The sequence below is a fragment of the Mycteria americana genome, chromosome 5 (assembly GCF_035582795.1).
Source record: "Mycteria americana isolate JAX WOST 10 ecotype Jacksonville Zoo and Gardens chromosome 5, USCA_MyAme_1.0, whole genome shotgun sequence".
Taxonomy (NCBI): Eukaryota; Metazoa; Chordata; class Aves; order Ciconiiformes; family Ciconiidae; genus Mycteria; species Mycteria americana.
The window spans coordinates 13308410-13332123 of NC_134369.1; the positions used below are offsets into that span (position 1 = coordinate 13308410).

The 23714-nt window shown below is 42.8% G+C and overlaps 3 protein-coding genes across 4 annotated transcripts; 2 read left to right on the forward strand and 1 right to left on the reverse strand.

The window, feature by feature from the left end:
• The first annotated feature begins 106 nt into the window (after positions 1-106).
• Positions 107-4995, forward strand: ASCL3 (achaete-scute family bHLH transcription factor 3). Of its 2 annotated transcripts, none has more exons than XM_075502186.1 (2): positions 107-2048; positions 4113-4995. In XM_075502186.1, the coding sequence occupies exon 2, from the start codon at positions 4118-4120 to the stop codon at positions 4670-4672; it is 555 nt and encodes a 184-aa protein (XP_075358301.1). In that variant the 5' UTR covers positions 107-2048; positions 4113-4117; the 3' UTR covers positions 4673-4995. The 2 variants fall into 2 exon arrangements, with proteins under 2 accessions (XP_075358301.1, XP_075358302.1); XM_075502187.1 differs by lacking the exon at positions 107-2048 and adding an exon at positions 2057-4040.
• On the forward strand, positions 4556-15332 carry C5H11orf16 (chromosome 5 C11orf16 homolog). The gene is given in 10 exon segments (XM_075502189.1): positions 4556-4694; positions 7729-7932; positions 8740-8899; positions 10095-10323; positions 11093-11646; positions 12183-12217; positions 12219-12292; positions 12753-12878; positions 12881-12939; positions 14682-15332. Coding segments are annotated over 9 exon segments (1653 nt in total). The 5' UTR covers positions 4556-4694; positions 7729-7765; the 3' UTR covers positions 14931-15332.
• A 701-nt stretch (positions 15333-16033) lies between these two features.
• On the reverse strand, positions 16034-21074 carry AKIP1 (A-kinase interacting protein 1). Its single transcript, XM_075502188.1, has 5 exons — positions 20958-21074; positions 20332-20409; positions 17764-17877; positions 17392-17442; positions 16034-16479 (listed from the first exon to the last, which is right to left on the reverse strand). Exons 1-5 carry the CDS (start codon positions 21072-21074, stop codon positions 16336-16338), a joined length of 504 nt encoding a protein of 167 aa, XP_075358303.1. The 3' UTR covers positions 16034-16335.
• Between the last annotated feature and the right edge of the window lie 2640 nt (positions 21075-23714).

A 23714-nucleotide genomic window follows, 5' to 3' on the forward strand; every position in this document is an offset into this window, starting at 1 on the left:
CATTACCCTGCATGTAAATGCCATCTAAAAAAGCACTTCTCTGAAGATGCTTCAGAGTAGAAATATGCACTTGTTCAGTGCCTAGACAAAGCAAAGAAAGGCTCACCAAATTGCTAATTGAGAAAAGTTCTTAATCCCTGACTCAAATTTAGCTATGCATATATAGTTACATTATTGTCTTACACAGTTTTCAGTTTCAGTGTGGAAGGAAATGGTGCATGGAACAGGACTGTATGTTGCCAGGTGCAGTTTTGGCTTGCTTAGCCCATAGCCTGGGGGACAGAGTAGCATGGGAAATAAACTGTACCTGTACACATAACTTTGCCATATCAAGGGTGGAAACATAGTTGCCCCATAACAACATTTGCATTGACTGCAGCTCTTTTGCAGATACAGAGCTTTATTCTCTTGTCAGTCCTGTAGTCTTCCAAAAACTGAGTTAATCTGGAAAGAATTATAATGGGTGGCTAATTGGTAGAGGCACATGATTCTTTCTTTAAATTAAAAAAAAAAAAAAAAAGCACAAGGTGGATTGACAGGACAAAAAAAAAAGTCAGTCCAGACTTGGGTTTAATTACTGTGCTCAACATCCCACCCCGATGCATCAATAACTGGTTATGACAGTAGTGTAGCTAGGGTCTCCTAAAGAAAAATGTTTGTTGAATACATGCCTGTTTACCAGTTCTAGTAGATGTTCTACCTCTTGGCTGCCTTTCTGATAAGGCCTGAAGCTGGTGTGGGAAGGAGGATGCAGAATACAGCATTGATGTGGCCCCACACAAGGGCAGCAGAAGCGGAATGCTTTCTTTGATGGTTGGCAGTCCCAAGAAGACAAGACTGGGTGTATGTAGCTCTCTTGGTAGTAGATCAAGTGTTTCTAATCTTACAGTGTCTTCTGAAAGTTTTAAGCTGAACTGGTTTGGCTTTGGAGTTTTTTGTGTGGTTTTACTTTGATCGATAGAAGGGTCAAATCGTGAGATAGTCTAAAGTGTAAAGATAATCCTGTAAAATGTCCGAGTTTTGAAGTTAGATGTCCTGTTTCCTTGCACCTGTACAATTGGCTAGCTATATACTGATATATGTAGCATCTATATACCTATATATATTTGATGATACAGACTGATTGCTCCATACTGTGTTTCTAAGTTTAAGCAAAACTTTAAAACGTTTGTCTTGCTACTGATTGCTCACTGTTTTCAAGTCTTGTCTACCTCTATAACTGCTTTATTAGAGAGCTTTTATATGGTGTTACACCTCTTAACACTAAGGGAATTTCCCAGAATTACAGGTATAATGAAGATTAAATTTGAGGGTATTAAGCTAACTAATGTGTGTCCTCACCTCTAATCTGGAGACAAATCCATCACAAGTTTCTTCTAAATAAATGCTGATTTTCTGTGTTTAAAATGAAGCTATGAAAATTAGTTTGTTATGCCTTGATGGTAAATATTTAACTAAATTCTAGCTGATTGTTGTATTTAGACATTAAAGTACGAAATGCCAATAAATGAAAATACTGCTTTAGTAAACTGTAACAGAATACATACAGGAAGTAAACAAAGTACATTCCTGATTACTTTTTCAGGTAATCTGGTTGTGTTCGATACAGTTTTAAAATCTCTAGCCCTTAATGCCAAGTTTTGTTGCCATCATAGCTGTGGTGTGGGTGGAAAAGCCAAACCAGAAATGAGCAGATCTAACTGTAAGCTACTTTGCATGTTGTCAATTGACTATAAATTGCAGCAGTTATTGACTCAGCGGAACAAGCTACATAATTCAGGTAAGACACTTGTGTATTGCTGTATCTAGCAACAGATCTTCACCGAGTATCAATGTTTTTGTAAATCACTTCTACCAGCTATTTGGCTACAGTGCTTCCGTAGCTTTTTAATGAATCGTGTTTAATGTGATATCTTATTAAATAAGGTGTAAGAAAAATGGAACATTAACTTCTTTTTTTAATATCATTCAGATATTTTCAGGTATTATTCATCAGTCTTAAAATAGCACGTCTCGTTTCCTTGGATTTTACTTCCATCTGAAGACTGGTGAGTCTCTAGTCTAAAAGGAAAATGATCCTAACACTTGCATTTTGCACTTCGTGCAGGTAGTAAGGCAGCAGATAACTGTTTTATGTAATGCTATTATGCAGCAGAAGTGTCAGTACTAAGCAACAAATACTGCAAGTATCTCTTCTTGAGGGGTTGTGTTGGTTTTGGTTTCTTGCTCTACAGTATGTTTTGCTATGAAGTTTTTTTTGCTATGTAACAGACTTTTTTCCTCAGACAATGTTTTTAAGTTGTTAGCAGTAGCAAGTTTTTAGACAATAACCCAACCTGTGTAAGTGGAAAAGGGAAAGATGACTGTCTACTATTTTCATTTTATAATGAGTGTGTATATTCACCTCTGATTTTCTGCATGTATATTAATGTAAAATGGATATGTGTTCATGCTTTCAGCCTACCTACAGAAGTACCTGTTTAAGGTGGGTGTGACTTTCTCTCTTGTCTAACAGCATGCTATAAATGAATTCTTAACTCATAGGATTTCTGTTACGAGATCTATGTGCATTAGAAAAAGAGACAACACTGAATACAGAGGCATTTTGATAGAATATGTTGTGAGGATAGATCCATACTAAGTAAAAATTTTCTCTGTATTAAACGTGGCAGGTATGAAGTAATTAGAAAACATTAAAATACCCCCGTATCCTTGTGAAGGATTAAGGGGATCCCATTTATGTTATGGAACCGTGGTCGGAACATTTGAAGCTTTGCAAGGTTTTGTGAGTATGGAATCTAGATGTTTCTAGTGACTTAGTTTAATGTTCATGTGTGTTTTCCATTTTAGAGGGTGTAATATAACCTAAGTGTTTTAGACAGCAATGTATAGATGTGGAAGTGGATGGTGAGTAAGAGCATTTTTGGATAGATTCTGTGTCGGCAAGTATTGCTTGCAATCCGTGAGGATGGATCACAGTAATTCTTTAAAAATTAACTAGTTATTTTAAATTTATTTTTAAGCACTTATTGGGTAACAATCATTACACTTATGCTGATATTTAGCTGTTTGAATAATGATATTGGGAAGGCACTATAATGTAGCTTCCTATAAAACACTGTAAGATTATCTTTCTAATAAATACATAAGGGTGATTTGAGTAGTTACGCCTGCCGTAATGCTGCTCTGAAGAGAAGGTATGTGATTTTAGTAGGCCAGTCTGAGTTACAGGTTTCTAGCAGTGCCCCAACGACTGTGTGCAGTCCTTTCTTGGTAAAATAATTTATAATTGGAACAATATTATTAGGACATGTGTTTTTTCCTTTAATAAATTGATTATTTCATAATCCTCTATCAGTAGGATTGTATTTAGTATTTCATATCTGTGTTTAATCTGCAGGTGAGTGCAGAAGGAGCTTGAGGACCCAAGGAGATGTCAGGTTTACCAGAAATTAATCCTCTAAACTTTTTGTAAAACTTCTTATGTAGAATGGATGTAATACCTGTCAGACATAAAATTAAGATTGAGATCCATTCCCTGCACAAGTTCTCCATCTAATTAAGACAGTATAGTGAATGAGACATCAAATGAATAGAGAGAAAAAATAATTTGTCTTTTGAAGGCTTTTCAGTATTGATAGGGAGTCTGCTACTGGAATTGTAGACTGGATTTTTTTCAGGGAGGAGAAGAGGGTGGAGAGAATGCCTCAGATGTTGGCCTGCTTTGTTTATTGTCTGTAGAGATATGTTTTGGTGGATTTGGGGAAAGCTAGACCTATGTGGAGTACATAAAGGTAGATTGTCTTTATTTCTAAGCTGAGGTGAAGGAGACTGTTTGTTGTTTCCTTTAGGAAGTTTTAGTGGCTTTATTTTCTTAAAATCTGTTGTGAATTATTTTAATCATTGTTGCTGACTTGGACTTTCTTGTATTTTCAAATGGGACATTGTCTGCTCTATGTAATGATCTTCCAACACCATTCTGAAATGTCACAAATGCATTAAAGGTCTCTTCTGGAAAATGCCAGTAACACCAAGTGTTGGTAAGTCCAGGTGAGTTTTTTCTACTGTTCAGTATGAGTTGTTTAAACTATTATGTAATTATGCATTTCCAGGTTAAATGCAGAACCTGATGGATGGCAAAAGCTACCGTAACCTCATGGACAAGTTGTCCATGTGTACTGAGACTCAGCGCATACAGCTGGCTAGGCCTTTCTGTGCTGACCCGGTGGTCACGTTTCATGTGTACCCAGAAACACCAAACCAGGTCACTTGTTCTGAAGATTTGTCGTTCCTTCCTTTCATGTCTGAGCATCTCATCATGGAGAACTTCTACAGTGAGCCCTGCACCTTTCCCTACCAAATGCCCCATTCCAATTACCGCAGAAGTGAGTACTCCTATGGGCCAGCTTTCATCAGAAAGAGGAATGAGAGGGAAAGGCAGAGGGTTAAATGTGTCAATGAAGGCTATGCTAAACTGAGGCATCACCTACCTAAGGAATACTTGGAGAAGCGGCTCAGCAAAGTAGAGACGCTCCGTGCTGCGATAAAATACATTAGTTACCTACAGTCTCTTCTGTACAGTGATTCTGTGGTGGCAGAAAAAGATGTAATGGAGCCAAGCCAAGCACCTAAAGCAATTAACAAACAAAACCAGTTTTTGAAGACGATCTGAACCGTTCCAAGCCAAGCAAAAGGTATCCTGTCTGGGAACCTAGTAGCTACTGTATTATTAATGACATGCACATCCCTGGTACATCTTAGGAGCAGATCATAGCATGCATCAGTATCAGCCCACAGAAGAGTTTTGATTTTGCAGATAGTAATTACACTTAAATAGGAAAAAAAGACAACTGTGGAAAAATCTCATCTGAATGGCCTGAGTTAGTTAATTCATGGAAATCTACAATTGTCACCAAACCAAAAATGTAATACCTACATGTGTGAAGTAACTGTATGTATCATCACAGCCTGCATGCTTTAAAATAAAATCTTTCCACTGATGAGACTGAGATTCCTCTGATTTTCTGTAATGTTACTGGTTTAGTCTCACATGCACTTTCTTAAAAGATTTTTGGTCTAATTGCCAGTGTTTCTCTAAAAAGGCCTTTTTAAAGGTTCCCAGGAATGTTGTTAGATGCCAACAGGAAGGATAACTTAGTTTAAAAGGGGGGAAGTAAAAAGAGGAGCGTAGCAGCTGTCTGAAGCATGGTTACTGAACATAGGAAAAGCATAATGTCTTGCAAGTGCTGTTCCATCCTTTTCTTACTAATGAATATTTTAATCCCATTAAAAACTGTTGACTTAGCCTAATTTCTATTGAAAATTGGATTCTTCTTCAGCTGTCAGTGCCCTTAAAAATTACTAGGACTGCTCACACAATACACAGTATAAAGAAGGTTGGCAAGGCCTTGGCCTTGGGTGGGGTGGGGGGGGTAAATCCTGCAACAGGAATTTTTTGGGACTTTCACTGGTAATGGTTGAGGGCTGGAGTGATATTCCCTGACCTCCCAGTCTGTTCCTCTACTATTGATGGTCTCAGCTAAGTGGTATAGAAGAGACTTATGTGAAGATGGTGAAGAGAGTTTAGCTCATAACTGGCAAAGTGTTCTTAACACTTGCTGTATGTAAGGGAATTGTGTTATTTATATTAAACAACAATTCTGCTGACAGCATGACAGCAGATAGTCTGTGGGTACAGCAGAATCTACAGAAAATGGCTACAGACTTCCTAAGTGCTGTATCCTTGTCCCTAATTGCAATCATCCCCTCTGTTACCTTGTTTTTATAGCAGTGAATTGAAACACCTACAAAATACAATTAAGTATTCCTCCCCCCACCCAAAAAAAAGAAAAAGAGTTAACATTTGTTAAGGAGAAAATGAAGGTTAGGGATCACAGCAAAGATTAACGGGTAGATTTCTGCATTGTATTCTGGCATGTTTTTGATATGCACGTTGCAGGAAAAGGGTAGAATTCACTAATCCTTCCCCTTTGTTGTGAAAAGGGAAACTTTGTAAAGTGAATTGACCTCAGTTTGTCTCAGCTTCAACCTTTCTGTCTGCATTTCAAACCAATTTATTTGTCACACCCTGTGGTGGTGGGCTTTTTTCTTTCTAAATCTGAACTATAGCTTTGTATGATGCTATTTTTTGCCCTGCAATAGTAGGCAGAAAGCCTAGAGGACACTGCACCCTCTTATAATCCCTTCTCTGCCCCTGCAGTCTTTCAGTGCAGTATCTAGATCAACACAGGGAGTTGAAAATTGAGCGGATGTGTGGCAGACAAATGGTCCTCTCTGTAGTCATGTTGCACTGGTTTTTAACTGGTAAGGTCAGGATGTCCGATCCTGGTAGTAACGACTGTGGCAACCTCCATAGCAACTAGGAAACACAGGCAGCATATGGCTTCCTGCTTCAAACAGGCAAAAGGGCAAGATTTCTGCATTGGGACTAAATGCAAATTGACCAGATGTAGTGTTATCAATAGCTGGTAAGTTTGAAACACTACTGTGTTGAAGTACTTGTAGTTATCCAGAAAAAAATAAATCTCAAAGCGTTGGGCAATTGCCTTTGTCAGTGCCCTGTTTTATACAGAAATAGGGGACCTGGCTCTCGGCAGTAACAGCGCTGAATGGGTTTAAAATGTGCTTTAATGTAGAATTGATAGTTGCATTTCTTTGCAAAATATTACTGATTCCATCTTGTTTTGGTTTATAATAGGGGAGTTTGTATAGTTGTGAAACAAGTGAATATATTGTGTTGATTTGCTGACTTGAAGACACATTTTGCAGCAGTTAATCCACTCTTCTTGCTGGGTTTGGTGTGCTAGTTTTCTGAAATTATGTATATCTGGGAGTTGTCATAAAAAGGACTCCCAAATCACATCTCTTAGATAAGAGACAAATAACATTTAAACATAATATGAGCGCTTAAACTGTATTTTGTAAAGTAAATTACGCACTTAAATTTTATATGTTGTTGAATTTCCATGCAAATTTTACCCTAAGCATGGTAAACATTTCTAAGCAATATTAAAAAAAAAAAGAGAAAAAGGAATGGAAGCTTGTCTACTACATCTTGTCTGATTACCAGAGATAGCATCACATCATCAATCTTACTGTGACAGCCTCTGAATAGTTATCACTTGTCAAATCTGAGCATCTCATTCTTTCTCATGGCAAGCCATAATCCTACTGTTATAAAACATGACAGGACAGCTGAAAGATCAAAATATTTCCTCTTGATACATCACTATCAATAAAACAAGTAACAGGCAACTGTAATCTAACATCATGTTCAAAAACTGTGATGTTTACTCAGCTTGTCAACTTCAGCTGTAGTTTCTGTCTCAGCTTGTAAAATAGGGAAGGCTTGGCTGGGACTGTGTGCAAGGAAGCTTTAAAGGAGAATGGAGGCATAAGAAAAGAGAGCTGGATGTTACAGAGGGAAACAAAAGTTGGAGGGAGGTGAAAGCTATTGCTTTCCTGGGGATTTTCACAGCATTTCTAGTTTCCTTGGATGTTTCTGTCCCACTACCATGTTGGGATTTGGGTGACTGAAGATCTCTGAAGTCAGTGATACGGGTTCATCTGGCCAGTCTGGATGTTTTGAACTCATTCTTTTTAAATAAAGATAAACAATTAAGAAAAGCTACCGAGTTCTTGAGGTACACTGGAAAGCATTTGCTTGTGTTGGAAAATGCCAGTACATTGTCTCTTTTCTACCAACAGATCATGACTGAGTCCTGTAGTAGCTGCTTTTGCAAGAATGGCTCATTCGGCAGGGTTCCTGCCTACGGGTCACAGGTATTGCAGTGCGATGCCAGCTCTGGACAAGTTCTCCTGCTTCAGCGTCATACCTACTGTCAACCCCTGCTGCAGGAGCTGTTTTGTAGTGCATCCTGCCTGGATCGCTGAGCCCCTCAGCCCCCAGAGGTAAAATCAAGTTCTTATTTGAGTCTGTGATTTGTTCTTTTTCATGATATCTAATAGGATAAAACAGGCTGGTGTGTCAGATTAATGAATTAGCAGCTTGAACATAATTTGAGCTTTCCCCTCCCCTGCACTGGCAGCTTTTTAGATGGTATTAACTGAAGTGATTTGCTACCCTGGAGATTATGAAAAGCAAAGCCCGAGTAAACCTCCTATCAAAGAAACATTCCTTTAAAATTATTTGGATAAATAAAAGCATCTTGCATTAGCAGCTGTATTCTGTGAAATGTTTCTAATGCTTTGTGACAGGGGATTATTTTTCCTGTTTTGAACTTGAACCTGTCATCAACCAGCAGCTTTGTTGTTTATGTTTCTACTTTTCTGTTGTTCCTTGAATGCTGCAGTGTAAACCATCAGCTGCAGCGCGCTCAAGCGCACCTACGCTGTGCTCTGTGCTGGAGATGGATCCTTTCTCCTGATCTTAAGGGTTGCATTGGCTTGCTGTGTAAACAGCAATGGGGCTAGTGCACCTAATGCTGGCCCAGGATTCCAGCGTACTCCTGGCTCACTTCCTCTAAACCTAAACCCAAAGAAATCTGGGTAAAAACAGGCACTGATGTTTTTTTCCCCAAGAGCAAGGAATTGTCCCAGCACAAGCAAGGTTTCTGTTTCCTCCCGCATGCTTTGGCCTGTGGGAGTGCTACAAAATGAGGTGGAGTGATCCAGTTCTTAAATCTTAAGATTTTTTTTTTTTTTCATGACCTACAGAAGCTGTTTCTCCCAGTACTGGCCCATTTTCTTTTCTTTAAGGTGCCAATGGATTAGCCACTGCCTCCCCTCCCCTGGCCCATCATGGAAGAGGCTGAGTGCATCGGGGAGATCAGTGGGCTTAGACAGCAATGTCCCTGTGCTGGTGAGAAGGGAAAAAGATGGGTTTTATTACCATGGTACAGTAAAAGAGGAGATAGAGGTGAGTGATGGTTGCTGTGCAGTCGTTGTGGATATATGTAATAGGGTGTCCAGTCTACCAGCAGTCCTCACGCACCACCTGAGTTTAGTGTTGCAGTTTTGATTTCAGCTGGTGCATGAATTAGAGAACAGATCACTAGGACAACTGATGCTCGTCATTATGTCGACTTATAAAACTCCCGGTATGCCTGATTCCAGGCTCTCCTCACCTCCTGCTGCCTGGCACACCGGGTGAGTCTCTTACATGCAGCGCAGCCTCAGGCACCAATAAACTAATAATGATCAGATACTTGTTCTGCTTAGCCTCCTTTACTGAGTCCATTTCTAGGAGTGAGCAGGCGTGTTTTGGGGATCGTCATCTTGTGCAGAAGGTGGGTGCCCCCCAAACTCTCGGTTCCTGGAGAGAGCAGTGTGGTTGTGCACCTTGCAAGAGCAAGTCCTCTGCTTCTGCTGACGCTGGGCATTGAGCCAGGCTCAGACAGTGTGAGTGCTGTTGTGAGCAGTGTACCGGCTACTGTTGTGCGTAGACACATAACCGTGAATAGCACAGGAAAAGCGTTAGTGTTTTATGTACACACTTCCAGCTTGAGTCAGCTACAGACCAATGGCTCGGTGTCTTTTCAGAAATGTTAGTGAAAGCTTTAATTCATTAGTTTGTTAGCACTTCAAACTTCACAGAAAAAAGAGCCTATTCTTTCTCAAGAACAGGGAGGTACCTTGTTTCATTGTTGATGGAAAGCCTCTTGACAGGCCTTAACTTAAAAGAAAATAAAAATTCCCAACCAACCCCCCCAAGAAGCAGAGTTAGTGTATGTAATGAGAAAGGACTTGGGCATGACTGAAGAACAGGTCTGAATGGCTTCAATATCCGTTGTTATCTGATGCACACAGTATGCTTTGTGAAATCCAGTTGCAATCTATCTATAGCTTTTTCTCTTGGGGAAGAAAATACAGGTCCTAGTGGCAATGAATCTGTACATAGGCTTCACTCAGCCTGCTTTCTGGTGAGCCTCATGGAGGTTTTTCTGGCTGTCTCAATGCTGGACTAACACCACACACTATTTAGTTATTGTTCAGGCTTGCTTGGTGTTTTGACCTAGCCAATAGCCACAGAATGGCCTCCTGGTGAAGGTTACACGACCTGACACATTATGGACTGTTTTTCAGAAGAACTATTATTTTGTTCCTGGTAACAGAGTGAAAGAGGCATGTTCCTGGTAGAGTTTGCCAAACCACTCGTGTCACGTGGAAGGCATCCAGTGTGTGTGCAAAAAACAGCAAAGCATGACATCCTGGAATACTTGAACGGGATGAAGCACTCCTTACTCCCTGGAGACAAAGTGCTGGCACCCTGGGAGCCAGATATGGCCAGGTACGGCCCAGGAACCGTCCTCACGGGCATTGAGACAAGGGACCCCTTACGAGGTAAGAAAGATGCTGTCCTCTTCTTCCTTGCCTTGCTCAGGAACATGAGTGAGACTGTCAGGATAAACTCTTGTTGCGGTGCTACTGCCAGAGAACTACCAGTGCACAGACTACCATTTAGTGTTGCTTAAAGCTTGCAGGAGCTGATGGGACTTGCTGATGGATATCTGCGTGTAACCTCACCAGTCTGACTGTAAGGAAGTTGTGACCCATAAAAATGTCATCTTCCGTGTCCACGGATGTGCTGTTTCCTGTCTGCTTGGATAAGGCTGTGTCTACCATGTGAAGGATGGTGGCCTTTTCATGAGGGATACAAGTGAGGCAGCTCTCAGGAAGCACCCATCTGTGCTTAAATGCTCACGTTTGTACCAAATGGTACATCTGGGGGTGATTTTATCACCCAAATGTAGGAGATTTCAACAGCTCATTCATTTTTCCCATGTCTGACAGTCAAGCTCCACTGACTTATCAAAACACTATTCTCAGAGCATTCATGCTACCTTTGGCAGTAACAACAAAATTTACTCAGTCAACATTTTCTTGTTCATCTGATGACAAACGGGGAGTAAAGATGCTGCCAGGCCTGTTGTCACACCGACGGTGCTCTAGCTGCCCACTCCACCCTCCACGACGTGGTGAGGTGTTACAGAGGGGGGTGATAGTTGATCCTACCTCTTGACAGGAGTAGAAAGTGCATAAAGCTGCAAAGCCTGATCTGTATGTGTGCACTGCCCAGCTGCTTATGGCTGCTCACTTTTTCTGTCAACAGCCTCAGAAGATGAAGAAATTATGGTCCAGTTCTGGAATGACAAGACAGTGAAACTCCCGCGAGGTGTGGCTCTGTGGATCCCTCCTAGCCTGTGGGAGAGGATTGTAGAGATGATCCACATGCCCTTCACCAGCAGGGTGAAGCTCAGAGAAAGTCTGGACACTAACTCTTGTACCTTTTCCTGCAGTCCTAAAACAGCCCTGATTCCTGTTTGTGCTGTACATAGCCTTGCCAAGCACTGCTTGCTCTGCTCACCCTGCTGGCCACATTTCCACTATCACTGTGATGGTATATGCTGTTCGTCAGCATATGTAAGGTGCATCTGCTGCTGCCATCCCCATGTTGATGCCTGGTGGCCTCTTCCATCCAGGTCTCTGGTCTTTCAGAGCAAAACTGAAGAGGCAGAGTCCAGCAGTGAGCCCTCTCCATGCCTTCTAGAACTGAAAGGCCCAAACCAAGAAGCAGCAGCAGCTGTGGCAGCGTCTTCCCTCTCTTCTGATTTAGAGTGGGACCTGGAGCCATTCCCCACTAAGAGTACTGTGATGGACAGTGCTGTTAACTGTCATGGTTTAACCCCACTCAGCAACTAAGCACCACACAGCTGCTTGCTCACCCTCTCCCCCCTGGTGGGATGGGGGAGAAAATCAGAAAAAAAAGTAAAACCTGTGGATTGAGATAAAGACAGTTTAATAGGGCAGCAAAGGAAGAGAAATAATAATAATGATAAAAGAATGTACAAAACAAGTGATGCACGATGCAATTGCTCACCACCTGCTGACCGATGCCCAGCCTGTGCCCAAGCAGCTATTGCTGCACCCCGGCCAACTCTCCCCGGTTTGTATACTGAGCACGACGTCATATGGTATGGAATAGCCCTTTGGCCAGCTTGGGTCAGCTGTCCTGGCTGTGCCCCCTCCCAGCTTCTTGCTGGCAGGACATGAGAAGCTGAAAAGTCCTTGACTAGTGTAAGCCCTACTTAGCAACAACTAAAACATCAGTGTGTTATCAATGTTATTCTCATACTAAATCCAAAACACAGCACTACAGCTGCTACTAGGAAGAAAACTAACTCTGTCCCAGCCAAAGCTAGGACATTAACACAGGCTCCAGCTGTCTTGAGAAGCCCTCTAAAGGATTCTGCAAGACCTGAGCGGAAATACTGGAAAAGAAGCCACCACAAGTCCCATCCCAGTAATTCAGGTACCTCTTAACACCCCCACAGGGAAGGAGCAGCCAGAGGGGAAAAAAACCAAATGTGTTCTGGGCCCCCTTCATCTGTGCATTCACTTTGCCTGTAGTTTATTGGTATAAATACTATAAATTTGCATATCAGTCTCTGATACAATACTTCCCCCTCCCCAATGTTTCTGCTGCCTCGTCTTGCATGCTAGCTCTTCTTTTGGCAACCCATCCAATGGAAAACTACCAGAACAATGAATTTCATTTGGAAGCATAGATATCCCTCTCTGAGTTTGTTCCCTGTCATTTTCCTATGCTTTTTACGATGCTAACATCTTCATTAACCTTTGTAGCTAGTCCATGAAGAATAACCTGAAAGAATTCCTTTCAGGCTTAAAGTATATTTTCCTCTCTTCTGAAATGAATGTTTCTCTGTTTCAGTTCTGGTTTCATGCTTTGATAAAATTTTACTCCTTCCCAGGACTCGGTAGTCACAGCAGCACATGTACAAAGGGCAAGCTGGAATCCAAAGCCATCTCCGTTGGGGACATGTCCCGTGTTGCCCCGACTAATCAGACTGCAATGTTTGAAACCATTGAGCAGTCTCCAGGGGGCAACTTACAATGAAAGAAATCTTGAGAGACCAAGATTTCAAGCTGTCATTGGTGGTAAGGTAATCTGTATTAATACTGTAAGCACGTGGTTTGTTTGAATGGAAGAAATATTCTTGTTAGTGGTCTGGAAGTTGGCTAGAAAAATACATCGCTTCTAACTTAACTGCTTGCTAAGGCCATCTACCCTTTTTGTGATAGGCAGGAAACTTCTCCACTGATTAAAACAAAAATCCCAAAACCCTAAGGAAGGGCTGAAGCTACTTGGTAAAATGGAAAAGACTATGCCAGTAACTGTGTGAGCCTTCAATAATGCAGATTTCAATTCAGAAACCTGCCAAATGCCCATTGACATCAACCCAAGAAGTCCTATGGAAGTAGGGACCTGCATGAGTGGCTCTGGAAATGGACAGATGTGACTGTCAGCAGCAATAAAACACAAGAAAAGATTCAATCTGGAAAGCTGCTGGGCTCTGCCAGTCAAACTCTGATAGTCACAATCTCTATCTCTGAAAGATAAAAGCAGATTTTTTAGTAAACAGTCTTTATTGAGTATCTTCTCTTACTCCCTCACAAGAAGCAAGCAGTTTAAACAGCAGATCCCTACCCTGAAGCTAGGGGATACAGAGTAAGCAAACTGTGTCACATCTAGGATCAAGGACAACACCCTGATTTTTTAGGTCTGGTTTCTGTTGGCCATGGTCCCCTCCTGCTTTAGAAAAACTTGGGGAAAAAAAAAAAAACCAAACCCAGACTGTGGATGCCAAAAAAAGCAAGCACAGAAAAGAGGAAGAAAAAAGCTTGCGGGAAGAAGGGGAAGGAGTTTCCTGAGGATCTGGAGTATCTGATGCATCAGGGATACAATGAATAAATTATATATCAGAAATCAAATATTAGCTCCTCTGTACCTTCATGCTCTTGCTACTGTGAGCAGACTGCAGATTAAAACTTTGAATGTGCTAAACTTGCATGATATTCTTTAGGAGAATATTAATCTGTTAATGGCATGTCTTAGTGAACAGAGAATATACTGGAATATATCTTGTATTCTCACAATTATACATATTAATTTTAAGCACATGCCTACCAACTTATTAACTATATGGTTCCTACTTTATTATTTAAATAATTGTAATTACATGCCTTCGTAATTGATTTCCTAGGAATTTTTAGGCCAGTATGGAGCTCCAGGCAGACATGCTCTATGTTAGCAAGTGTCACAGCTGTGCACTGAAGTGACATGCTTTGCCTTTTGGTAAAACTAAAAAGAAACTACAGTGGCTTTATTTTAGCCCCAAACTGGCAGCATGAATCACAGTAGTGGACGCAATGTGGTAATACAGAGTGTAATGACATACTTTTATTCCTGTAAAATAGCCCTTGGTGTTTTTAAACCCAGAAGATACATTGCTACTCCTTCAGACAGCTGAAACAGTTTTATCATATAATACAGGCTGCATCAGAAGTAACTTGCAACAAACAAGTGAAGCTAGAGAGCAGGCTTCCCAGAGTTGCTCTCTGTGGGGCTTGCGTCCTCCCACTGTAGTCACCAAAAATCCTCCTAAATCCTAAAGGAGTAAAGTTTTTGGTCAAAGCCTAACAGCTTCTGAAAAATCCTTTGGTCTTATTATACACTTCTGTGTTTCAGCAGTAAATTTTGTACTAACACAGAAATGATACCATTATTAAAGCTACGTGAGGCAGAGGTACCTATCTTACAGCCAGGAAAGCAGCAGTTACAAAGACACTAATGCTTTTTTTAGACTAGACTTCCAGGGGATTTGTTTTCTGTCCTCCAGGAAGAAGGTTTTGCAGCACCAGAAAAACAAAGATATAAAACAGCAAGAAAGAAAAAAAAAAAAAAAGAGTCAGATGATAAACATAAAGCAACTTGCATAGGAGATGACAAACTTGATGATACAGACCATGTCAGAAGAGGACAGACAGAAAAAAAAACAGCAAAGAGCTCACTTGCAACAAAGCATAGAGATCAATCAGAATTCAGTAAATGTATAACTGATGAAGTTCAGGAGCTGAATTTCAGATAAACTGCTTATACTGTATCAGTGTTACATTTACTAAGCAAATCAAGTTCTGATTTAGGTACTGTCTATGTAGATTATCTTTATGAATAACTGCATAATTCTAATAACTGAAAAACTATTTCCACCCACATCAAATTTCAGCATCCTCATTCTTTACTCCAAGGTGTTATATTAAATTCCTAATCATTTGGACTTGACTTTACAATTCTGGAGAGATCAGCTAAACTAGTATGAACACTGAAAGCCTGAACAGATGCACAGCAAGGGTCTAATAAACCTCCAATTTGCCTACAGGTCTCTGGAGTCAGCCAGAGGAATTCAACATAGTGATTTCTTTTTGTAGAAAGCCAGAAGGAATGGAGAAACAATACAAGCTGACAGCTGAAAATATTTTTTTTCAGGATTAAAGCAGAAAAGAAAGTAGCCAGAGGGTAAAGGACCTGCTACTGTAGATACAAACAACAGAATGCTTAGAGATCCAGCATTCAAGTCACTGAATGTTATATTCCCTTGAAAATTAACTGAAACCTTAATACCATCAGCTAGAAAAAGATTACAGATACATATATATAGGTCATGTCACTAATTCTAACCGTGGAATCTGATCCTTCAGGAAAGGTAAGCATCCAAGGAGTCTCGTTAGTGGGACTGCTCATGTTTAAAGCAGATGAACTTGGCCATAAGCTGCAGCGTGCAGTTGCTCAGCAGTACTTTTCCCCTGCAGGAAATATGAGACAATTCAGGGTACGCTACCACCTACTGAGAAAGGCAGCTAACTGGTGTTTAGCCTAGGTAAGAGCCTGCAAAGAGACAGGACTTGATGTGTCAATAGTTTATGTGCCTATACTGAACACCTGACACATATTCAAGCACCTTCCTGAGTTGGGGTCCTAGATAGTGAATTTCATTTGCATTTTATTTATCAGAATAATAAAAGTACAGATAGGAGAGATGCATTGTGAGCCAGCTGCTCTAAAATCAGTGCCAGCCCACAGAAGCTAATGTACATCCATATTCATACCACATGGATCATGCTTTCTGTGGTCAAGAATGTGACATGGATGTTCTGTCTGAGGATAATATAAAAGAAGCTGTCATCACAAAGACTAAATTATGTATTTTATTCCACTGATTGTATCTTTAATTGTTTAAAGCATAAGAACCTGGAATTACACAGTCACATAATTGGATTTAAGGCACACAATGTACAAATATTTATAAAATCAGTGTACAAAGTGGGCTACATATAATTGCATTAAGTAGAAAACAAATATACAGGCCATAAAAATGGAGTCCCAAAGAGGAGCATACTATTAAAGTGCTAAGAAGAAAAAGCTATACATAGTTCATTACATGCATTAAAACAGCCTCGTATTTTATTCCTGTGATTGCCAAGAAACAACAAACATCATAGAACAAAAGTTAAATCAACACTTTGTCCTGCGTTGACATCCACCACATGGGTTTGTTGCACCATGTCCTCTGAGGTTGCTGTGACAGAATAGGTGCCAGGAGAAACTTCAATGTAGATGTCTTCAGAAGCCTGTCTGGTCTTTAGGGGGGGAAAAAAAAAAGTTTCATTACTGTTTAATCATCTTAGATTTCCCACAAAAATTAAAACTTTGAATTTGGGTAAAAAAATTACATTTCTGCTGCTATATAAACATAAGATTTTTCAAAATATACAGGCACCATGGACAAAACTGTAAGCTGTTTCTGCCAATATAAAAATTACCAAGTGCCATACTCAAAAGTATTTCATCTAATGTTTCAATCAGTGGAAATAATCAACATGCTGTAATCTCTGCCTCACAAAACGAAGTTACCAACCTAAACGGTTTTGAACATAAACCTGGAAAACATCCATACAACAAGGGTGCTCCCACTAAGTTGTACTGTGGTACAGATTCCATGTTTCTCATCTTTTGTAGCTTAGAATTTCCTGAAATTGACTTGGTGAGGTGTTAGGCTTTGAAAAATAAAAAAAGTTTTCTTCTCCTTGAGGAACAAGAGTCTTCAGAGAGACTGTATGAGGGCCGAGCATAACTGGCTAAGCAACTGCCGCATGCCTTGCTGCATGCCTTTCCTCAGCCCCAGGAATGTGTCAGGAGCACAAATGAGGTGAGACTGGAGAACTGCTAGAGTATTGTTGCTGATGCAATTCACAAGAGCCCAAAGTTAATCATGGTGTTTGATATTCTGTACCAGTCCAAAATATAAAGTAGACTCTTAACTGGTTACGTGCCAGAATGCCACAATCTGGTTTATAATTAATCGTGCAAGTCTCTGTATGCCCGTTCTGCTGACCACCTATACATACATTAGGACTGTGAATGCACCACTGGTTAATCTTCTGTGCTATCACAAAGTCTCCACCCCTGACCACAAAATTGAACCAGCTTGATGCAAAATGATAAAGAAATGCTATAGCTCAATTTAAAAACAAAGTATTCTATAAACTTACATGTTGCTGGCAAGTTTGAGCTTGACTGGGTGCTACAGAGTCTTCAGTTATCTGGAAAGAAAAAGATACTGTTTTCTAATGATACAACATAAAAGGAAAATTCAGCACCTGAGACAGGGGATGCTTTGTGTCCGTGAAATTTTCCCCTCCACAAAAGGACTGATAGGACACTGATTGGTGTCCCCAGAAGTTACTGTGCCTTCCCCCCCGCTCCCAGCCCAGAAGGCTCAGATCAGTCCAGGTGTTCATATGCCCGTGATGTCAAACCACATACATTACTGTAAGCAAGTGTCACAGACACAAGGTGGATAACAGTTATCTCATGGCGAGGGAAGGAATAACCTTTAATCAAAACCAAAACCACCTACTTACCTCTTCTTCTTTGGACTCCAGCTCTCTTTCCCCTGCTTGCCTGCCATGGTATCTGCAGATGTGTTTGATTTCATGCTCTTTGCACCCACAGGCTCCCATGAAGCTATAGTACTTCTGGACAATAGAAATGGAGAATATTATGTGGAGAAGCATAAAAGCCATGCTCACAACTACTGCAGATTTACAATTAAGAGTGGAACTGCACAGCTACTGACCTTCTGTATTAATTGGCTGGTTTGTTCCTGTGAGAAGATGAAAACGATGCCTCGATGTCCACAGGACATCTGCCTTCTGGTACAAAACTGTCAGCCCTGATTTTAGATGCCTGTCTCCTGACACGATATGTAGGGACCCTCTGACACCTCAGAACAGAATTCATGAACATATCAGAAGGAATGCTCTGGAAACATCTACCTGATCAGGCTCTTCAAGAAAAGCTCTGGTGGAAGAAGGCATAGTTTATGGGTCCTTAATAGGATGTATATGCAAGCTCGGTGCTTTGCAACCTAGCCAGTGGAGACTGGTTCTGCAGGGCATATGCAAGAGCAGTGCTATAAAAGCAGAGCACATTAATACTGAAAAATGACTTGGTGAAGAAGCTAAAGTGTCTTCAAGGCTGGTACCAGTAGCATAGCAGTTTTCAGAATTGTGTTTAAGTCCACAACAGCCCTTTTCTGGCTCCACAGTAAAGGTACTTGAATTTTCCCCACTGCAAATTAAATGTTTGAGTACAGCTCTGCTGCCATCTGTTGTCACAAGAGAACCCCTCCCAGGGTTACCTTTTTGATCACAAGGACCAAAAAGTTCCAAAATATCGATTTTATTTCACTTATATTTTTCTTGTCTCTGACGGTCAAGACTAAACTTAACAAAAATAAGGCCAATAGCAATTCTTATTTCCAAATCTACTGTTGTGCTTTATTACTGAGGTTATGCACATATCAACAGATTTGGTTGCTTGTGTTGTGGTTTATTGTGGAGCTACGTCCCAAAATACATCAAATACTCTGGCCTATTGCATAACGCTTCACAGAGCATCTCTATCACAGGAGGTGAGCTAGATTCTTCTACATGACGTCACAGAACAAAGAAATGAAATCAGACTTTTGGTAATAAATGTGGGTAAACTTTGGTCCCTTAGTAACTCTAAACAACTCATCTTAAATCACAACTTTAATCGTTTGCATTCAAGTGCCTAAATGGTTATGTTCAGCTGTGGATTTTTATTTGCACTTTGTAAACTTTATCCATGAACTTGTGGGTCTGAGAATTCCCCCTTCCCCCCCTTTTATGATTCCTCTTCCCTACAGAAGATGACTGAAGCAGTAGTGTCTTCAGCTGATGCATAAATGTGGAAGTCATCCACTGCTTGTTCCAACTCTAATGCTCCTAACAGGGCATAGGATGAGTCTCTACACAGTTATATTTTTGTTTCCTCTTGTGTAAAACTCTATTCTGCCTGAGTTGTTTTAGGATTAACTGGTTATTGTGTATGTAGTGCTTTGAAATTATAAAGGAGTTGCTTAAGAGCTAATCATCTGGTGTGTGTTGAACTACTGTTTTCTCTAATTTAATTGAAGACTTAGCCTCTGTTATTAAGTCTGCAGACAACGAGCTCCCTGCTGCATTATGATAACAGATCCCGAAGGGCATAGACGATGTAAACTGTGACGGAGTTTTCTTTCAGTAGTCGGGCTGCAAGGCTGCATTCACAAGGATGAGCTGGCAGAGACGGGTTCCTGGTCCATCCACCCAGAAGACTAATGACACGCGGCAGCCAGAGCCAACGTGAAAGCAGTGGAGCTGTGCATCTGTATGCCATACCTCTCCATTTCTACTTATCACAAATAAAGATACAGTGCTGCTCAGAACTGAGCCCACGCTCCTTATCCAGTAGCAACATCCCAAACTGAGTACGCTTAAATGATATTGGGGAGGTTAACTCTAAATTCAGAGCGAACGTGGGACACAAAGCAATCTCCTTCCTTGAGGTTCAAACTCTCCCTTACTTCTGCCACCCAGAACATGCTGACTCTATCAGCCAGCTTTAGCAGTTCATGTTGGCATGATGAAAACAACGGGTTACTCTGCCATAAAGCCACTCCACAGCAGAGGTGCAGAGGTACCTCGCAGCACTGGAAGCAACTGTGTACATTGTGACATGTGACAAGCCTGTGCAGTAGCTGACACAATGTAATCTGTGACATCATCTGACATTTCTGTCTCTCTAACCATACTGCCTTTCCACTAAGAAGTGGAGAAACCCTCTGCTAAAATCTGTACCAGCCCACTGGTACTGTCTATGGAAAATGCTCATAGTGGTGTTTATCAACTAAGCTGGTACCAGCTGGTCAGGATAACACTGGTGAAACCTACTACGTAACCTACCACGTGATGGCAAATGCCCTAAATTTCTTAGGGCCGGCGTCTCACTGGCTAAGCTCTTGCCGTGCAATGAGCAAAACTGAAGTCTAATTCTTGCAGCTTCAGCAAAAGCAGTGCAAACAGGCCTCTGCCAGGCACATCATAAACACTGCCCTTTGCACGGGTCGGGGGGTAGAACCTCACCTCACATTCCTTTGTGGCTTGATTCATCAAGTTCACAATTGAAGTGAATGCTGCACTGAGACGTTCTGAATCTTCTTCCTGCAATTAAAGGCATTTTTTGTAACTCATAACGAGGTGCTCGTTGCTTAGAGGTAGAAAGCGTGAGGTGATGAAAAAGCAAAACACTCGCTAGTGCCGGAGGCTGTCTCTGGGGTGAAACGGTCACGTGCGGCCCACCGCTGTGGTGCTGGGTGCACACCGGCCTTCCAACGCCGCCCACGTGCAACACCGAGGCACTTGCTACACCCAAGAGGTCACCGGGTGGGGCGACTGCCTCACTCCGCCGTGCTGCAAAGCGCTGGCAACTGATTTGGAAGGGCCCTCGACCGTTTCACGCTGCCTTTGACTAGGTAAAACGCAGGGGGCAGTGACCAAGTGTGAAACCGTTCTAGGTACTTTAAAATGCCTCTGGCTCATTAAAGCACATACACGGCTCGATCCCACGCACATATACACACGCTAGGCCTCTACAGGACACGGGCTACCCTGCCACCACGGAAGGACGCAGCTCCTCGGCGCTTCTCGTTCACTCGGCTGCATTGCTGCCGGCACGGCCGCCCCCGCCCCGCCGCGCCCGCAGCACTGACCGGGGCCGAGGCCGAGGCCGAGGCCGGGAGCCGTCCCGCCGCCCGCCGCCGCCGCCGCGCCCGCTCCAGCACGGCGCGCGCCAGCCCCGCCGTCCGCCCCGCGCGCGCCCCCTCCATCCCGCCGCTGCCGCCGCCGCGCGCCGTCACAGTGCGCACGCGCCGCCGCCCCGCCCCGCCCGCACCCCCTTCGCTGCCGTTAGGGGGCGCCGCCGCCCCGCCGGTGCTGCGCTGCCCCTGCCCCGCCCCGCCCCGGCCCGCCGCGGGTGAGTGCCGCCCCTGCCCCGCCCCGCCGCGGGTGAGTGCCGCCCCCGCCCCGCCCCGCCCCGCCCCGCCGCGGGTGAGTGCCGCCACTGCCCCGCCCCGCCCCGCCCGGTGGCACCGGGGTAGGTCCCGCCGGGCGCCCGGTCCCGCGGAGAGGTCCGGGGGCTCTGTTTTCCTCTCACGCCACCACCCCTGGGGCGGGCAGCCCTCACCGCCCTGAGGTAAAGCCGCCGCCCCGGGCGGGGGAGGGGCGTCCGGACAGGCGTTCCGTGGGCTTCCCTCAGCGGCGCCGCTCCTGGTGGCGGCGGGCCTGTGAGCGGGCGGGTGCTGCTCCGCCGCTGTCCCCGCCGGGCGACGACGGGGAAGAGCCGAGAGCAGCTGGAGGGTGCCGAGCCCCGGCTCGGCGGGAGGCACCGGGGGCTTCGCCCCATGGTCTCCCTGGGTTTTTTTTTTTAAATGTATGAGGTACAAAATAATAATTACAGTATGTAGTGATGGTTGGCTGAGTGAAACAGGTATTGGTAAGAGGGCAGAGCGCCAGGTGAGCAGCTGGGTCAAACCACCTGCAAACTATCAATGCATCTGTTCTCCAAAAGAAAGCCCTTTCACTTTGGTTAGTAAAAAGAAAGCACAAAATGTTTTGGCCTACTGCAAGCAAGATTTGCCAAACAAGCACATTTGGTCCCTGGAAGCTGCCTCTGGCCCAGGAGGGTTTTCCAGCAGGGCAGTGCATATGTGTGAGGCCTTCAACAGCCCTGCAGCGTGCGAGGCTGCAGTCGCCGCTCGGAGCTACAAACAGGCTTGGAAAGCAACTGTGGCTACATGTAAATTAGAGCCACTCTGTGGCTTTGCTAACCTTGCTTGCACTGAGGTGACAGTAGGAAGGGCAAAATAAGCACAGAAACTTTCTTTTAAGTGCAGTATGGCCAAGGTTTTCCTTGGTTTTCCTTAGGTTTTCCTTAGGTTTTCCACAAGCCCTAATTTTTCAAGTCCTTCATTCTTGTTTGTGGAGCTTTGCTAGCTGTAATCTGTTTGGCAAACAAGAAAAATAATCCTCTCCTACTTTACATTTTATTATCATCTTCCAGTTGCTTAACCAGAGCAGCAGCCAGCTCCTGTAATAAACAAGCCCTTCAGAGGCTGCTTGTTCGTTAAAACACATTGAAGGCCCCAATTCAGTGTTCAAATACAACTTAATTTTAGGTTGGGTCTCCTGTAGTCAAAGGAAAATTTAGGCAGTTGCCAAGTTGCTTGAGGTCTGGGGGACTGAATGCAACATAAATGGGGGAGAAAAATAATATTTGATAAAAGCAATATTAGCATATTTGAGATGTTTGTTTGATGTGCTGGAGAAGCAGCCAGAATAGACTGCTTCCTGCTTGACTGGATGTTGAGCATCTTTCTTTGAGCATCATTCCTTGTTACCATTGGTCTCCCGGAGAGGTGGATGGGTTTGCTATCTTGCTGCACTTGTGAAATATACTTGAAAAGGCCCTCCTATGTCGTTTTCGTAATGGGGAAAGAAAATCGTATTCATTTTATATTCCTGCCAGGTACTTGTAGCAGTAGCTTGTTGTTCAGGAGGTAAATTATTCCTTGTGTGTTGAAATTTAAACTCCCACCATTTTTTGATGTTTGGTGACACAGTACTCCTTTTGCAGCTGAGTAAATACATCTGTCCCAAGAAGGCTGACAGCTGAAACAGCTTTTGCTTTGAAACACACATTCACATCAGAATCCAGATGAGAGTTACCCTCACTTCCTGTGCGTTCACTCTTTTGAAATATAATGGTGGTCTGTGAAACGCTGGACATTTACACCAGATTTCCTTGTCGTGTGGGATGACGGATCAGAATATCTGAAGACAATATATCTTATTTTGTTGATGAGGTGGAGAAAGCCAAGAACAGTTTATCCTGAGTACTCTGCTCAGGGTTCAGAGAAGTATCCTTGTGTAGGAAAGCTCATAAGCATTTGTCCAACGCTGAGCACCGTTTCAGTCCCATTTCTGTCAATGGAAGGACAGTAAGCATATGCTTAAAGTTCAAGAAATGTGCAATGCTGGAATTTGTATTTCCAGTTACAGAACACACGTGTTGCTCTTCTCTTTATTTTTCTTCTGTTCCTATTATCATTTGGTTAACATATTGTGAAGCGACTTGGTTTATAAATGCTTACGTAATACTTCAAGATTTAGGTGCAGTCTTTGTATTTGCAATACTTATGGTTCTGCTAGCAGCTAGCATCCTGCCTCTTTCGTATGGTCTGTATATCAAACCTCTTGTGCGGGTTTCTCATCGGTTACACCGGCAGCAGCACGTGGACAGGCGTGCCAGGGAGCTGGCCCCTACGATGCTGTTTGTGGCCCGCGTGGTATGTGTGCTTTATCGCTTGTGCCACGCAGAGACCGTCTTCGCCCTCTGGTACGCGCGTTGCCCTGTGTCCTGGCGTGCCGAGGGACCCTGGCTGCGGCCTGCCGCCGAGCGGGGCACCTCG

Bases quoted from the DNA above. Each gene is read 5' to 3' on its own strand.
- AKIP1 (XM_075502188.1), bottom strand. From the start codon at position 21,074: ATGGAGGGGGCGCGCGCGGGGCGGACGGCGGGGCTGGCGCGCGCCGTG. The intron at 17,878-20,331 runs GTGAGGTTCTAC...TCTATTGTCCAG, and splicing joins AAGCCACAAAGGAATGTGAG to AAGTACTATAGCTTCATGGG. The intron at 17,443-17,763 runs GTAAGTAGGTGG...TTTTCTTTCCAG, and splicing joins TGGAGTCCAAAGAAGAAGAG to ATAACTGAAGACTCTGTAGC.
- ASCL3 (XM_075502186.1), top strand. From the start codon at position 4,118: ATGCAGAACCTGATGGATGGCAAAAGCTACCGTAACCTCATGGACAAG.